General features: G+C 34.7%; 2 protein-coding genes across 2 annotated transcripts; one reads left to right on the top strand and one right to left on the bottom strand.

Annotated features, from left to right (window-relative positions):
* The first annotated feature begins 669 nt into the window (after positions 1-669).
* On the top strand, positions 670-5,665 carry LOC139510902 (52 kDa repressor of the inhibitor of the protein kinase-like). The gene is made up of 4 exons (XM_071297450.1): positions 670-1,112; positions 3,297-3,470; positions 4,855-4,965; positions 5,224-5,665. The coding sequence occupies exons 1-4, from the start codon at positions 670-672 to the stop codon at positions 5,663-5,665; spliced, it is 1,170 nt and encodes a 389-aa protein (XP_071153551.1).
* A 2,328-nt stretch (positions 5,666-7,993) lies between these two features.
* On the bottom strand, positions 7,994-12,883 carry LOC139512403 (uncharacterized). Its single transcript, XM_071300011.1, has 2 exons — positions 12,781-12,883; positions 7,994-9,934 (listed from the first exon to the last, which is right to left on the bottom strand). Exons 1-2 carry the CDS (start codon positions 12,783-12,785, stop codon positions 8,731-8,733), a joined length of 1,209 nt encoding a protein of 402 aa, XP_071156112.1. The 5' UTR covers positions 12,786-12,883; the 3' UTR covers positions 7,994-8,730.
* Positions 12,884-14,724: the final 1,841 nt, after the last annotated feature.

Raw genomic sequence — 14,724 nt, 5'->3', positions numbered from 1 at the left:
GGATAAAGGTGCCAAAGATAAACTGTTTATTAATCCGATTACTGATTGGTTTAATCTTTCTAGATATGTTACTCGTCACTAAAAAGAGGGGTCGTGCCATGCCTTGTCGGAAGTTGCGGCCGAAAATTTTAAGAGTGTGAAATCGGGAAAAACAGAATCGATCATAAGTATGTTATCTTCGTCGAAAAAAGAAAAAGTTCTAAGAAACCATCATATCCTTGATAAAATTATTCGAGCATTACTACTGTGTGGTAAACAGAACATTGCTATTAGGGGTCATACCGAAGAAAGAAGTAATTTCATGTCAATCCTACGTGAATTCACGGAAGATGATCAAGTGTTAAAAGAACACATTCAGAGTACTACTGCAAGGTACAAATATACTTCCCCGACGTTCAGAATGAACTTTTAAAAATATGCGGGGAAAAGATTTCTGATAAAATAGTCGAAGATTGTAATGAAGCTGGTTTCTTTTCTGTACGTGGCGATGAATATACGGATAAGTCAACAAAAGAACAAATGTCTATTTGTTTAAGATTTATAGATCCTGGGATCAAAGATGTTAGGGAAGATTTTCTTTGTTTTTTGGAACCCGAAAACACAAAGGGCGATACAATCGCTAGATGCTTATTAGGCACATTAGAAAAAGAAGGCGTCGTCATCGACAGAATGAGAGGACAGGGTTACGATGGTGCCGCTAACATGTTCGGCAAATTTCGAGGCGTCCAGGCAATAGTCAGGGAACGAGTGTCTACAGCAACACACGAACATTGCAAGGCCCACCAACTTAACCTGGCTCTAATTCATTCTTCAAAAGAACCGTGTGTTCGCAATATGATGGGGATTGTTCATGATATTGCATTTGCGTTTGACTATTCAGCAAAGAGACTCAATGCCTTTGCAACTGAGCTTAGTAATTGTGATGAAAACGTCAAAGAAGCCATGGAAAAACGCTCCACGCTAACAACGTTATGCGAAACTAGATGGTCAGCTCGGGCAGATTCTTTGTTCACATTTAAGTCGGCCTTCCCCGTAGTTGTTCATGCCTTAGAATATCTCCGTGATAATCGAGATGAAAAAGCTGGTGCTTACTTAACTGCATCAGTGATAAAGTTACATTTACCAATAAATAATTTGAAGCTTAATATCTTTAAAATGGTTACAACAATGCATTGAGTTATTATATGATTTTAACATATAGTGTATATGACAAACATCTTTTGACTTTTTTGCTCGGGTTAATCAACCTAATAAAATACTCCGTTGGTGTTTTGTTTTTTTTAAATTTGCTGAGGTTTTTTTTCAGTTAATTTACATCCTAGTACATATTGTTAATCTTGTTATTTTCGTTGATATGTCATGTGCCACTCGGATTTGAAAAATAATATTATTCAGCATGCCATTATACGTCACTCATTCTCGAGATAGATGTAAATATGTTTCGCAGAGATTACTGATGTTATGATTTTGTATCTAAGATAATACAGTTTATCGTTGTTGCAGTTCGGAAGAAGCCGTATTATGAATATGGATATACTTAGATAAAGCATAGAAGGGAACAAGCTATTTATCAGATACACATTAGGTCAGGTCAAACGTGAAGGGATGTTCCAGAATATTTTTTTTTAAAACGAGTAATGAAAAAGCTGAGGACACCCATCCTTCAAGACTTGTACGGCTTTCATAGTGGTATATAAGCAGGTCCAATTTGTTGCCTATTGTCATTTTGTCGTCAGTTTGCTACAATTTTATCAAGAATAGATTAGTGACTGCTATGAACTTACGTTAAAGGCTTGTAGGGTACATAATTTTATATATATTTGAGATATAATCGTTATAAATAGTTCATTATAGAGCGTAAATAGCAGTTATAATAAAATTGAGAATGGAAATAGGGAATGTGTCAAAGAGACAACAACCCGACCATAGAAAAGACAACAGCAGAAGGTCACCAACAGGTCTTCAATGTAGCGAGAAATTCCCGCACCCGGAGGCGTCCTTCAGCTGGCCCCTAAACAAATATATATACTAGTTCAAAGATAATGAATATTTATGATCATTGATGTCAGTTTATGAAAAAGTTAACTTGTTAGCTAATTAGTAAACAGTGATTTCAGACCCAGTATAAAACTGGTACGGGTCATAACAGAATCATCACCATTCACGTCTCAGTCATTACAGCTGAACGGACGTGCTGGGCCATCTCTCCTTTACCCGCTATCTTCGATGGGGGTTTACAGTTAGATGTCCAACGACTTACTACTTAAGATGGCAGAAACCAATCCATGCCGTACAGATAGACATAGTAGTTGGCGTACCCGCGTTAACATGCACTCCAAAACCATTGTATCATGGGGAGTGGTATGCCGATTAACGTCCGAGGGCTGTATCCTAGGCGTTGGGTGATACGACCTACGTTTCACTGCCTCACGGCTTTGGTCCTGATAACGCTTCCTGTCATCTTTAGAACTACGTCCACGATTCATCTACCAGTACTCCATCATCGAGGCTAGCGGGCTGCCAAGCTGACCAAACTGGCCCTGAAAGCAGCCGTTTGTGATGAATTAACAACAAAATAGTCAACAAACCAAAAACAACTCATCAAAACCAAGATGGCGGCCTACATATTGCGACCTCCACTACTTGTTCCTGACCCACTGCATCAAAATATGTTAAAGCTCACCAAACGCCTTCGGGCACCGAGCCGACCGTGCGAGGGCTAAAAAGCCAGTCAAGGTCGTTAAACACGTCCTTATATATACATAACAGAAATAAAAACGCTTGCCCTCTGTACACGTCACATTTACATCTGAAGCCAATGAGAAGTAAAACCAACAACATTAAAACAAATAAACAAAAAGATTTACGATATTATTACGTCATATATGCCTTTTTGTTAAGTTTTTGTTTGTTTTTATTCTGATTAAGATACTTGTGGTACTTGTACATCCTGTCATTATGTTAATGTTTATGATAATTCTCGTATTCTGGTCTGTCGTTTTTGCTAATTCGCTTTGTCTGTATGCCTTACTTAATGTTAATTCGATACATAAAGCGTGGCTCTGTACTAATATATCCCGTTATTGTGCTTTAGTGAAACCAGTGTGTATGCTTGTCTTTCGTGGTCTTTTATGCCTTTTTATGTTTCTTTTATACATATTTGACGTGGCTCTGTACTTATACATCACATCATTGTGTTAATGTACTATGGTAAATTTGTGTATTCTTGCAAATATGCTTTGTCTATATGCCATTTTTTGCTTCTTTGTTACATATTTGTTTTTTTTTTTTTTTAGTGATTCAGATTATAACACAATGGAGACTGTTGTACCTATTATGTCTATTTGTTTTGTTAACATCGTATTCAATATAATGGAATTTGATGCGACTTTCATACAAGTGAGAGGTTTAGCTAGCAATAAAACCAGATTCAATCCCCCATTTATTACATTAGAAAATTCCTGTACCAAGTCAGGAATACGACAGTTGTTATCCATCCGTTTGATGTGATTGTGCTTTGGTTTTTGCCATTTGATTAGGGACTTTCCGTTTAGAATTTTCCTCAGATTTCATTATTTTTGAGATTTTACTTTTTAAACCATACACAAGTGCATATTGCATATGTCAAACGTGAAATCGCCCCGAGGCTTGATTAACTGTGATTAGTTGCAGAGACAACATATAAGATATGTCATTTTCACAAAAGTACTGAACGAAAAGAAAAACACTTAATATAACTAAATACATTCATGAAAACGGTTCTCTTTTATTTTTTAGACAAACGTGGTTTAAAACCTCTAAGAGTCGTAAGAAAGAGTAACTAGCCAAGTGCTTTTCTTATATTCAGATATAATGTCCGGTCACTCAATAAGCAAGATTTCAACAAGTAATTTCAAAAAAGCAAATTCTAATCGGAGAGTCTTTTGTCAAATGGCAAAATCAAAAGTTCAAAAGTTCAAACAAATAAAACGATTAGAAAACAACTGTCATATATATGAATTCTTATGTAGAAAACGGTGGATTGAACTTGGTTTAATGACTATCAACGTACTGGACATTACACAAAGGATACGACCGAAACTAGAATGTCTGCTTTATATCTTGATCTTTTCTTGAATAAAATCGACGACAAACTTGACGATTCGAGTTTATAATACATTATGATTTAAAAACTTCATATCTATTCTCTAATGCTATTATCAAGAATACGGGACTAATGTTGCATTGTTCTGATATGTCATACATCATTTATTGAAGAAGACATCATTTCACATACAAATAGTTATCAAAGGTACCAGGATTATAATTTAGTACGCCAGACAAAATGTTATGGAATTACTGCAGCAAACAATATTGAATGTAAAATATTGTCCCATAAGGTTTGATATGAATAATTCATTAAAATAGTATAAATATTAAAATTCGATACGGTTTCCTAATCTTCTAGATGTTTGGCCTGTATTATCCTAAACACCTCTTTGATCACTGTAAAGTAAAATGAATGAATATAACATTTTTTAAAAGAACGTATTACAAATGTATGAAAATTTATTTGGTATTGACACCAAATAATTCAAGGCCGTAGCATCCATTGACGTAAGTGAGGCAAATGCCTCACTAAAAAAATGACCAAGTATGGTATTGATGTTTAAAAAAAATCATTTATATATCCAAATAATGAGCGATGACCTAAACTAATCTTAAAAGACGACGGGTACGTTATTTGATTGCAATCATCGTATATAGCCCGGTAAATTAATTGATTCTGAATATCCCGAAAATTCTAATCGTGTCCGGAATTTATCAGTGGCGCGCTCGTGTGGATACTCTGACTAACCTAATTACTAACTACAGTTCTATTCAAAATGCAGTTTCAAAGATAGAAAATAAAAGTTCTGGGGTAGCTAAATCCAAAGCAGGTGGACATAGGCGACTCCTAGATGATCCAGAGTTTATTGTGGCTTTGTGTGTAATGCAATTTGTTCTGTCCTACTTGAATTGTTTAACGAAATCTCTTCAAAATAAAGATTGTGATATGGTTCTTGCATATGACGATGCAGCTAATAAATACATTAAAGACCTTAAGAAAGTTGAAAACAGATGAACACTTTAGAAAAGTATATAAGAGAACACAGGCAATTGCTGCTAAGCAGGAGATTCCACTTGTTCCCAGGCGCAGAACAGGCAGACAGGTCCATATAGATAACCTAACTGTTGATTCAGCCGAACAATTGTGGAGGACAACTATCTTAATGATACCATACAAGACGAATTACTTCAAGTTTATTCCCCGGATCTGCCAGATGTAAATACATGGGAACAAGAAGTGACAAGGTGGAAGGTTAAATTTTCTGACATCCCTAAGACCAAATTACCAGGTACACTCAAATCTTCTTTGAAACAGGCACATCAAGACTTTTATCCAAATATCAGACGGATATTTGTGCTACTGTTGACAATGCCTGTCACCAGCGTTTGTTGTAAAAGATCCTTTTCAGGACTTCGTAGACTGAAGACGTGGAAAAGATCCACAATGGGCGAGGAACGCCTTTGTGGACTGGCAATGCTTCACACTCACAGGGACAAGGATGTTTCACGGGATGATATTCTACTAAGATTCGATAGAACTGGACACAGATGGATTGGAAAGCTGACATTTGACTAGAAGATTTCACTTAAATGAAATATAAGCCCTTATAAATGTGTGAAATTTTGATTTTACACATGAAACAGTTTAATGACCACAAGTCTTGTCTTTATTTTATTTATCTTTTTTCTCTGACAGTTTTTCTATTTGCCATAATCGCCGATAATATCTACATATGACATAAAAATGCACATAACCGCGCATTTGTAAACAGTACCACATTTATAATTTACCAGATAAAGAGGTTCCAATTTATTCATTTTACACAAAAGTAACCATATCTCCCCCTCCCTTTCAAGAAAAAAAATGTTTTATCACTTTTATGGCACATGAAACCCATATGATCGATATCACTAATATAGGCCCAGGAAACGCCCAGGTAGCAGGATTTTGCACCATTTACCCAAGAGCTTCTGCATGGGGGCCTTGAGCGGCCCCAGACCCCCTGCCAAATTTTTGTCGCCTCGCTCCGCTCGGCAAAAGTATCTTGCCTCACTATTTAAAAGACCCTAGCTACGGCCTTGTAATTTCAACAAATATACCGACTAGCTTGTGCTACCTCCAGAGGAACGATACTCTTTATGTAATCGAATGGATAATTCTTTTATCTATGATACTGCAAGTTAAGATGTAGTAGAGGGTGAAATAAAAGAACTAAACTAAAATATATAATCGTCGTGTTACTAAAGTGAAAGTCCGTTGATGAACTGTTCTTCTATTTCCTAACCGTAAGACATCACCTCATGACTAATAAAAAATTGGTAAGTTCGAAATATTAAACCCTCAAACTATTACGAACGTGACTGAATAGAAACACTGTTTTGGCCGAACAAAGGACAGACAAGAAAGTTACATATAGAAACAACACTAAAATTGAAAAATACATCTTACAAATTTGATACAGAAACATTAAATTATGGTAACACGAACAAATTTAAAATAAAAAGACGGTAAATTAAGGTTAACACGAGGTACCCGTTACTGCACAATTTTTTTTTTAAATTATTTGCTCGACTATGATCCCAAAACTCTCATAATAATCCTTATGTATAATCTTGTCTTTCGGAACGGTCAGTCGATTTATTTTATACATCTACAATTGTATGTATGTCTTTTGTCCCGTAGTGTTGGTTAGATTTTTTCGTATTAAATATTTAAAAGAATCATTAATACTGTTATTACAACCTATTTATTGAAAAAAATACAGTCCAGCATTCAGGTCAGTCATTTGTTTTCCATGCCTCTTTTACAGTTTAGTTGACCTATTGCCTGAATAAATTCAGCGTGAATCATAACACCATTAATTTCATCGACAAAAATATTTTTGTTGTCCCCTTTAACTTTTGACTTTTTAACCCTGCATACCATCATTTCCCATTTGAAATTATAATTGTTTTGAGTATACATTGAATCACAACATTTCTTCCTATGTGACGTTTACATTTTCTGACGGCAAACACGCGAAACTATTTGATAGATGCTTTTTTGTAAATGTTTGTTTGTTTTGAGATTGTAACACAATAATGACTGCTGTAACCATATTTTGACTATGTTACCGATTATGTCTGTTTTGTTCATACATCGTTGTTATATAACGGAATTAGATGCGATTGTCATACAAGTGAGAGGTTTAGCGCTACAAAACCAGGTTCAATCCACCATTTTCTACATTTGAAAATGCCTGTACCAAGTCAGAAATATGACAGTTATTGTCTATTCGTTTGATGTGTTTTAACATTTGATTTTGCCATTTGATTAGGGACTTTCCGTTTTGAATTTTTCTCGGAGTTCAGTATGTTTGTGATTTAACTTTTTGTCAAATTTACCATTTACCACAAATGTTGACGTCATTTTTTAATTTCATAATTTGTACGCTTGTTTGAATATTTTACACTACATATACTACGATATTTGTTTATACAGTTTTGACTGCTGTATCCAGCTTGTTAGTGAACAAACTAAGAAACAAACAAAGAATTGTGAATGGAAACGGGGAATGTGTCAATTATGTCAGCTTGGATTGCTCACTCAATTTTGACAATATAACGGTCCTTTAAAAACTGTCATACAAGTGGTATTGGCTACATTTAAAATCAGGTTTGGGTAACTTTAACCCACCATTTCCTTCGGGAAATGCTTGTTCCAAGTCAGGAAAATTACAACTATTTAAACTAGGTCTATTGTTTATAACTTTTGATTTTTTTAAAGGATTTACTCTTTTTGTATTTACATTGGAGTTCGATAAGTTTTTTAAACTTTTTTAATTCATTTAATTATCGTCTTTGCGATATTTCATATTATATATATTAAGGACCATATGTCACTTCAAATTAAAAAAAACAACAATTATGTATATTTTTTTATAACTAATGGGTAGTTTGTATTATTAAACTTTGTATATTTACTTTTTTTCCTAAGAAAATTTTTTAATTTGTCCTCATTCAAAAGATTTTTTTTAATTGTTTGCTTCCAGTAAACAAATCGCCAACATGTTTTACGTGTGCAGTGCACTAAGTGTGACCTTTCTCGTAAAAATCCACTGATCGCAATACGCATGGGTCTTTCATTGAAATAAACTTTTATCTTATTGAACATGTTATACACGTGCTCAATATCCAAGTTTCTTTGTTGTTTTTTTACTATATGGTGAAAATCAGTAAAATAAGGCTTCAAAACACGACAATTAATAAGCTGTCATATTTTCACATCATAACAGACGAGAGGATTTTTTTTTGACGATTATACGATTCGTTATAAATTATAAATTCTTGCACATAAGACTAAGTTTATGATATATACATGCATTGGTGGAAGAATTGAATAAACATCATTTTTCACATTTCATATGACATAAAACGCGCGTCTGGCGTATACAATTATAATCCTGGTACTTTTGATAACTATTTAATCACTAAGACACAAAAGTTTGGTACACGTTAAGCATCAATTTTTAGTACTATCTGCCAAACTTCCAAATAGTTCAGTATTCCGGCATTAACACTTTAAACATACACGTCTCCTCGCCTTTATTGACATTCATCGCTGATGGATAACGTTACGATAAAGATATAACAAGATTTGAATTAAGTTGTGAAACTAATACGTGTTGTCCTTTTGGTATTTTTCTCATCTTCTCGGTGTAATTTCAGTTTACACCATCGAGCAAATTGACTTGAATCATTTGAAAAGAATGCAAACAGTTGTTCTCCAATTCTGCTACGTGCTCTTTTTACAACTTCCTGAGGTTCATATACATTGTATTCCTCGGAATACGTTATTACAAACATTGAACCATCCAATGGTATCGGTAGTGGATCCTCTTGTATTGTTCGATGCTTCCAAAAACCACAAAACGCATAGTGCGCTATTTTACACCGAACCTCCTTTTCTGTAGTTTCGATTATTTCTAATACGACAGCACAGTGCCACAAATTATAATAGCTATACATTATAATTTCCCCAATTTGAACATGATTTTTATTCTGAATTGTCGTTTTCTCTGCACAAAGTAATTGTTTATTTCTTTCATAACATTTTTTACAGAGCATACCACTCTTGAATTCTTTTTCATTTCGTTGATTTTCGTCGCTTATTCCTCGAAATCCGTTTCTAAAAAACATTTTCACAATCATACCGACTTTTCTCACTTGCAAACTTAATTTTTGACCGGTAACGCACCAGGTAGCAAAATGCTCACAGTTATTTACAAAAAGATCATACACAAATTCACCTTTTCCTCCTTCGGCATCTGCATCTGCTTCAGCAATGGCTCTTTTTATAATCTCCTCTGGATTAAAGTGTTTAATAGTATTCTGGTATACATAAATCATGACTTTACTTTTTGTAAGATCTACTTCTTCTTTCATCTTTCTTAACTTTGCTTTATTGCCAAATGGATGGAAGCTAGCCATGAAAGCCTTAGTTGCCGTATTTGTTGCATGAACCAATTCAAGACATACTTTAGTTTCATCCGCTTCATTTATTGGATACTTGTGAACTACTATAGCGTGATGGTCGTATATTCTACCTGCAAAGATGATATGGTCCCCTGGATAAATGTCTTTCCATGAAAGAGCTGGAATTGGCGTTATGCATTGTATGCATGCTTCTGAAGTCTCGCCTTCGTTTTTGTTTGTTTCTATCGGTGCTGACTCTTGGTTTGTCGTAGTTGTAATTTGTTGTTCACGAAAACTTGATCTAACAGTTGCGGACGATGGTGGTCGTTGAAAGAAATTTGGATTAAACTTTTCCAGCCGTCTTGTTATTTCATCTATATCCTCTTCGTTGCTGTCAAAAAATATTAATATTCAAAATGTTAAATGAAAACCATAGGAAAGCATAAGCAAATGCCGTATATCATTGGTGAGAAAATTAGCAAAACTAAAGAACTAGTAATGAGCAATTTGGAACAGTTTATTCCTTTGGTAGATTAAAACGAGGTATGGAAATCACTTAAGCACGACTTATTAAACATTTGATATCATCTCAATTGTTTGATGTGCAACTACAAACATCCAGGGATTTTAATATTTCTTTCAGCTCACATAGACTACTTTGTTTGAAAAATATATAACAACAGTTTAATGGCTATCGTTAATACTTCTTCCTGGAGTTTTGAAAAAGGGGCCAATCGAACAATTTGGCATCACGAATCAAAACAAAATGTATCAAAAATACATATTTTCGGCTACAAAGTGTAAATAAATTGTCATCTCTTTGACAACGTAATGCTGTATAATGATTAGGACGAGAGAAATGGTATTTTTCAGAAATTATCTATTTCCTTAGATTTTCGTTTGACTGCTAGGGAAATTATGCCACAAACGAATGATAACAACTATCATTTTCCATACTTGGTAGGGGAGACCGGGGTTGAATGAGACACTTTTTATGTTCTTGTCTATATATACTAATCAATTATACGCAGCTTTCTCACTAGACCTAGCAAACTAGACAAACATCTCGTGTACATTTTAAAAAGGATTTGAATCCACTAAAGCTATTTCTTAAGTCACATCTGACGATTTAATGGGGGTTGTCGCATGTCACTACCTACCCCGTGTGCGGGGTACGTTGAGACAGAGGTTGGGGTAAGTTGTGACATACATATAGTACTGGTAGTCCTGTTTACATGTTCAGATGTACATGCTTTGTCACAATTTCAGAAGGTGGAAGACCTACTAGATGGGTCATACCTTGTATTGCGCGTCGTGAAATACGATATGGTAAGAGCTTTTCCGTCAGTCATGTATTCTTTGTCCTCGACCTCATTTTTATGGTCAAGGAACTGTTTTGTCAAATGAAATACCGCACTTATATTTAGTTAATAGTATGATAATTTCTATGTTTGGTATTTTGTATATTGGATTCTTGCAAGGTGTACATGTCATTCAGACAGTGTTAACCGACAACCTCATTTCGTGGATCAGTTATCATGTCCGGATCACAGATGCCCATAGAAATATATGCAATAGTCTACTGTATTCGGTGTATGAATGAAGCACTCACACCACTTCTTCCTTTATCTATATATGAATGAAATTCAATTCTAATGAAAGCAGGCGAGACATTTCAGACATGGTAATGCCATATAGTGAATGTCTTAGCAGTGGCTATCTTTTACGATGTTCGAAAAAAAAATATACTATTAATATTAATAATACTTTGTAAAATAATCAAGATATATATGAACGAAGATTAAAAAAAAAAAGGAACCGTTTGTGCTGTCATATAAAACTCCATTACATAATTGTAAAAGTATATAAAAACTAGCAGATGCTGCTCAAATACAACCATACTTCTATGTAATGTTGGACTGAAAGGGTATTACTCTTTAAAAATTATTTTGTTTAAGATGAATGAAAAAGCTTACAGGACATATAAATGCTGACTTTTAAGTATATATATATAATGCCATATATACATAATGCAGTTAAATGATATACTGATGCGTTGGTATGTGATTGAGTGTGGTTTGCATTGCCATTTGTGGATAAGGTTTTATATAGCAGATGCTGCTCAAATGAAAATATCATTTTGTGTTACATTGTATTTATGTTGCATTATTTCATAACTTTTCCTCACTGTCCAATTGAACGTCTTTTTGACTGAACAGTCTAGTTTTCTCCTACGTTGAAACAAAAACACCGGAAACAAAAGTGTTTTACGTCAGATGTTGTTTGAGTATATCCCTTATTTGGATTGAAAATAATTCTTATTGGAATTAATGGGCGAAAAGACTCACAATATACTTGTCTGAGGTTGTCACAACCTGCCCCGTTTGTGCTGTATCAACCTGCCCCTATGAAGTTTGGTCACGTGGCGATCAGGCGTGGAGAAACTTATTGTACTTGGATTTTATATGATATCACACGTTGAGCCCCGGATTTTTATCTTCATTTATATATCTTGATTATTTACAAGGTATCATTAATATCAATAGCATAAAAAACATTTCGAAGATCGTAAAAAATACTTACGGCTTAGATTTTCAGTATTTACTTCATAAAATCTTCAAAAACGCTTCTATGGCATAACCATTTCTATCTCGTTGCAATTTGAAAAAGACTTCACGAAAACTTTCTAAATATGCCATAATTTCTTCTCTAAAGGAAGATTTACAGTCACTGTCTCATTCAACCCGTGTCACATTCAACCCCAGTCTCCCTACTGATTTATTAACTTTATATGATATCTTGAAATTATTCACTTATATCTAAAATCGGGCTTCTACTATCAACCCGGTTTTTATCCAGGTAATACATATAGTATGTACACAGTTGACCCATATTTTATTTTATAAACATATAGTGTTGAATTAAAGTTCCGTTTGAAGTGTTTTATCCCTTACCGCCTACATATAAAATGGATGTTTACTTCTTGTAATATTTCTCGTTAAGTCTGAGTCAAATATCTCCTTACTTCGTTTTTCGAACCGTTTTTGTAAGATTTATATTTCGATACCTCCCATGATTTGTGTTGTGAAATACGCAAGAATAAATATTCGTCCCTATATAGTCTTCAACAGAAGGAAGTACAAAAACCCAATAAAGCGGAAATTAGTTATATATTTACTAAAAGTTCCTATATAGAACAACAATAGTATTAAAAATGAAAAATGTCTCATATCTTACCTCATTTTCCTCAATCATGTTAATGTTGATAATGTTTATATAAAATTAGTCTGTATGATCTGTACCATGAAGTTCAACTATATATACACACACACACTACTTACTAATTATATAGACTAATAATAAAAATATACCAATAAATTATCTGTTCCTTTTAGACTGAGTTATGAATTGGTAAGGGATAAGTGAGTGGAGTAAAATTGTACAAAAGATTATTAAGAACCCTATAGCATCTGCAAACCCCAGGCGCGGCTTTGATCAATGTTAAGAACAAATACGACCAGCAAAACTCGTGGATTTTAGGATAAAAGCAGAATATTTGAAAATAGTATAAAGTTCAACATGTCACTATCCTACATGTGCCAATCTAAACAAATAAGGGATTATTAATTAGTATCATGAACAATTATTCTTATGTTAAATGCATGTATTGAAGCGGTTTTTTCCCATTAATAATTTAAATAAAGAGAGAGATTTGAATGTGTCAGAATTTTTTTGTGGGTAGACATGTTCTAGTTATTTTGATTTACAGTCATCTCCCTTCCGCCACTAAATGCCCATTAAATGAATAGATTTTTGTCAAAATGAGTATGAGCAAAAGCTATACGAAAAGAAAATTTGCACAGTCTTTGTTCATTTTGTAGCAAAACTATCTTGTTTGGTGAAGCTGTTACTCATATCTAAATATCAAAGATTGTGAGTACAGTTTCTTTTGATCGATATTTAATGTCACCTGCCTTTTTTTGTTATTTTTGATTTTGGCTGAGTATCGATCTGATCGATCCAGTCCTTTCCATTCAAAACTTTGAATAGTTTGCTTCTATGTTGGGTTGACATATCACTGTTCCGGGTTAATGCGGGGTTCACACATTGCCGATTATTTCTCCCGTTTGAGATCAGACAGCGATACGACACGAAAAGTGAAAAAGTCGGATTAGTATCCTCAATTATCTGGAATGTCTTATTATTGTCTGAACGCAGTCTTTTTAGTTCGTAACAGATTCCTTCTGGTCGGGAAGGGTCCGAATAGTTCGGCAAAGCATCCCGACAGTTAGGTGCGTCCCGTAACATTCGGGGAAAGTCAGCCGATTTTGTCTAGTCGGATAACAATCGTTCCTATGTCGTGACAGATTCTGCTGTATAGGATCGAATTCCTAACAATGTTCTGTGTATTCGGGACGGTGTCCTGTGGAACGGGAATGATCTGGAGAAATTTGTCCAGATTGCATCCAGATCTTGTCGATTGCGAACCGTTTTTGCCGAAACCGTTCCGAAACAGTCCCGTTATTAATTCTAAATTCGTAAATGATACCCACGTCAGAGTCCCGACAATTACAGAATACAATACGACTGAGACCAGACAAAGCCGTTTGCAATGCGATAGAGCGTACCGTGATAGGATTACGTTCCGACAGTACCTGATCATCCCGAGTATGCCGACAGTTTTCGAACGGATAACTTCCGTCAGCGTCGGTTCACTATCTTGTCACTATCTGATCTCTGTCGGATTACATTCGGTAGAATCGGGACGCAGTCGTGACAGACTCGGTCGAATTTTACCCGGCGGAAGATACAAATCGGATTAGAAGCGGATTTAGAACGGGATTATCGGGATAAATTCGCTTGGAAACAGTTGAAGATCGACGCTTCCTGAACAATATCTGATTGTTGTCGTGATTAATTTTTTTTTTTACAAATTTTAATTAAAGTTTGAACTTCCATCCACGATTCATAGGATCTTGATCAGACTTTAAATAAATTTTAATCGGAAATGGTCCTGTCAAGGACGGCAGTAAAAATCGTGAATGTGTGACCCCAGCTTAAAAGAGGTTTAAACGCTAACGAGTATTATTAACCCTCTCTATTATTTACATGCTTGGTTCAAGCCAGAAGATTGAAATCAAGTGGATGTCATTGGGTTCTGTAGTGGATAGTTTTTGCTAT

Source organism: Mytilus edulis, chromosome 2, assembly GCF_963676685.1.
Source record: "Mytilus edulis chromosome 2, xbMytEdul2.2, whole genome shotgun sequence".
Lineage (NCBI taxonomy): Eukaryota > Metazoa > Mollusca > Bivalvia > Mytilida > Mytilidae > Mytilus > Mytilus edulis.
The sequence above is the reverse complement of the archived record's forward strand: the minus strand, read 5'-3'. Positions and strand labels throughout refer to the sequence as shown.

What these genes read in the sequence shown, in the direction of transcription:
- LOC139510902 (XM_071297450.1), top strand. Translation starts at nt 670, where the DNA reads ATGAGAGGACAGGGTTACGATGGTGCCGCTAACATGTTCGGCAAATTT. An exon ending in TTAGAAAATTCCTGTACCAA is followed by an intron (nt 3,471 to 4,854) that starts GTCAGGAATACG and finishes TACTAACTACAG; the next exon opens with TTCTATTCAAAATGCAGTTT. An exon ending in CCAGAGTTTATTGTGGCTTT is followed by an intron (nt 4,966 to 5,223) that starts GTGTGTAATGCA and finishes CTGTTGATTCAG; the next exon opens with CCGAACAATTGTGGAGGACA.